Source organism: Silurus aristotelis (genome assembly GCF_946808225.1).
Source record: "Silurus aristotelis genome assembly, chromosome: 24".
Taxonomy (NCBI): Eukaryota; Metazoa; Chordata; class Actinopteri; order Siluriformes; family Siluridae; genus Silurus; species Silurus aristotelis.
The window spans coordinates 335,971-338,470 of NC_139597.1; the positions used below are offsets into that span (position 1 = coordinate 335,971).

A 2,500-nucleotide genomic window follows, 5' to 3' on the forward strand; every position below is an offset into this window, starting at 1 on the left:
CACGAGAGAATAATCCTCAATGTCGGTGGCACCAGGCACGAGACATATCGCACCACGCTGCGGACACTGCCAGGAACACGCCTCGCCCTGCTCGCCTCCATTCCCTTATCCTCACTCAGTGGATCTGCTGCTGGATCAGACGCAGAGTCTGCACTGCTGGACCATCACCACCATCATCATCACCATCATCACCATGAGCATGAGCAACAGGTGCGGATCGGTAACGAGTACTTTTTCGATCGTCACCCAGGCGTGTTTGCGTACGTGTTAAATTATTACCGCACGGGGAAGTTGCATTGTCCCGCGGACGTGTGCGGCCCCCTGTTCGAGGAGGAGCTCGCCTTCTGGGGCATTGACGAGACGGATGTGGAGCCATGCTGCTGGATGACATACCGCCAACACAGAGATGCTGAGGAGGCACTGGATGTCTTTGACATGAACGTGATGGACAGTGGGACAGGGAACGATGAGGATGAGGAGAACGACGATAATGAGGCCAAGCGTGAGGTGGGGAAGAGGACGAGGGTCGGAGAAGCAGAACATGCCAAAGGAACCAGTCTGAGCCGCTGGAGGAAGTGGCAACCTGTCATCTGGAACCTTTTTGAGGATCCTTACTCGTCCCGAGCCGCTCGGGTAAGGCAGGAACCGAAAACAGAACTGGTCCATCCTGAGATACCTGTTGGCACCTGTTTCTGTGTCTTACTCAATATGTCTCACTCTTTCTGACTCAATCATACAGACTCACACGTAATGTTTATTTCTTTTGTTTTTCCTAAATCTGTGTCTCTCTCTGTGTCTCTCACTATCTATCTCAGTGACACTGTGTCTCTCAGTGTCTACCTTAGTGTCTCTTATTGTCTACCTTAGTGTCTCTCAGTGTCTACCTTATTGTCTCTGTGTCTACCTCAGTGTCTCTCAGTGTCTACCTCAGTGTCTCTCATTGTCTCTTAGTGTCTCTCTCTCTCTGTGTCTATCTTAGTGTATCAATGTCTCTGTGTCTATCTTAGTTTCTCTCAGTGTCTATCTCAGTGTCTGTGTCTCTGTGTGTCTCTCTCAGTATCTATCTCAGTGTCTGTGTTTCTCATTGTCTCTCTTAGTGTCTATCTGTGTCTATTTCAATGTATCATTGTCTCTCTGTGTCTGTTCCAGTGTCTGTCTCTCTCAGTGTCTATCTCTGTGTCTCTGTGTCTCTCTATGTCTATCTCGTGTTTCTCTGTGTCAATCTCAGTGTATCAGTGTCTTCCAGTGTCTTTCTCAGTGCCTCTCTGTGCCTCTCTGTGTCTATTTCAGTGTCTCTCTCATTGTCTATCCCAGTGTCTCTATGTCTCTCAGTATTTCTCAGTGTCTCTATGTGTCTATCTAAGTGTCTCTTAGTGTCTCTGTGTCTATCTCAGTGTTTCAGTTTCTCTCTGTGTGTCTCTCAGTGTATCAGTGTCTATCTCTGTCTCTCAGTGTCTATCTCAGTGTCTCTGTCTCTCAGTGTCTATCTCAGTGTATCAGTGTCTCCCAGTTTATTAGTGTTTATCTCTCAGTGTTTATCTCAGTGTATCAGTGTCTCTCAGCATCTCAGTGTCTATCTCTCAGTGTCTCTCGATGTCGCTCAGTGTATCAGTGCCTTTCAGTGTATCAGTGTCTATCTCTAAGTGTCTCTCAGTGTCTATCTCAGTGTATCAGTGTCTCTCAGTGTCTTTCTCAGTGTCTATCTCAGTGTATCAGTGTCTCTCAGTGTCTCTCTCAGTGTCTAGCAAAGTGTCTCTCAATGTGTCTCTCTGTGTCTGTGTCTCTCTGTGCATCTCTTACTTAGTGTTTCTCTGTGTCTCTCATAGTGTATCAGTGTCTCTCAGTGTTTATCTTACTGTCTCTCTCAGTGTGTCTCTCTGTCTCTCTCTGCATGTATCTCACTTAGTGTTTCTCAGTGTATCTCTTTTAATGTCTCTCAGTGTCTCTGTGTCTCTCTGTGTGTGTCTCTCTCAGTGTCTCTTTCAGTGTGTGTCTCTTAGTGTATCTCAGTGTCTTTCAGTGTCTCTGTGTCTCTCTCTTAGTGTCTGTCTCAGTGTCTCTTGCTTTGTTTTTCTCTCAGTCTGAATGATGATCTGGAGTTGTATTGAAATTATTTCAGAATCACTGAGAGATGTAATGATAAATTTCATGTGTGTGTGTGTGTGTGTGTGTGTGTGTGTGTGTGTGTGTGTGTGTGTGTGTGTGTGTCACTGCGACCCTTTAATTATAGTTTACTGAAGCCTTTATCTACACTGATCTTTAAAACAATGATTACCCTAAACCCCTGATCACACACTGATTCAGTAAGACAAACTACCCATAATGCACTGCAGCAGATTTAAAAAACAGATATTTAACCAGTGATTTTATTTATCACATGCTGTGAGTGAGTGTGTGTGTGTGTGTTTGTGAGTGTGTGTGTGTTTGTGTGTGTGTTTGTGTGTGTGTGTGTGTGTGTGTTTACAGGCAAAGTGTGGCACCACTTTAGAGGTTAAAACAC

The 2,500-nt window shown here is 45.4% G+C and overlaps 1 protein-coding gene and 1 long non-coding RNA gene across 3 annotated transcripts in view; both read left to right on the forward strand.

The window, feature by feature from the left end:
* Positions 1 to 2,500, forward strand: part of kcnc2 (potassium voltage-gated channel, Shaw-related subfamily, member 2) — a 35,199-nt gene that overhangs the window by 532 nt on the left and 32,167 nt on the right. For both annotated transcript variants that reach the window (XM_083529025.1, XM_083529024.1), the window contains exon 1: positions 1 to 633. This exon is cut by the window's left edge. In XM_083529025.1, coding sequence (XP_083385151.1) covers positions 1 to 633 — 633 coding nt within the window. The remainder of the gene's footprint in view (positions 634 to 2,500) is intronic.
* LOC310719407 overlaps positions 1,927 to 2,500 on the forward strand; it is an 864-nt gene continuing 290 nt past the window's right edge. Inside the window, exons 1-2 of the long non-coding RNA XR_014531474.1 lie at positions 1,927 to 2,412; positions 2,467 to 2,500. The exon at positions 2,467 to 2,500 is cut by the window's right edge and continues 290 nt beyond it. This is a non-coding gene — a long non-coding RNA (uncharacterized lncRNA). The remainder of the gene's footprint in view (positions 2,413 to 2,466) is intronic.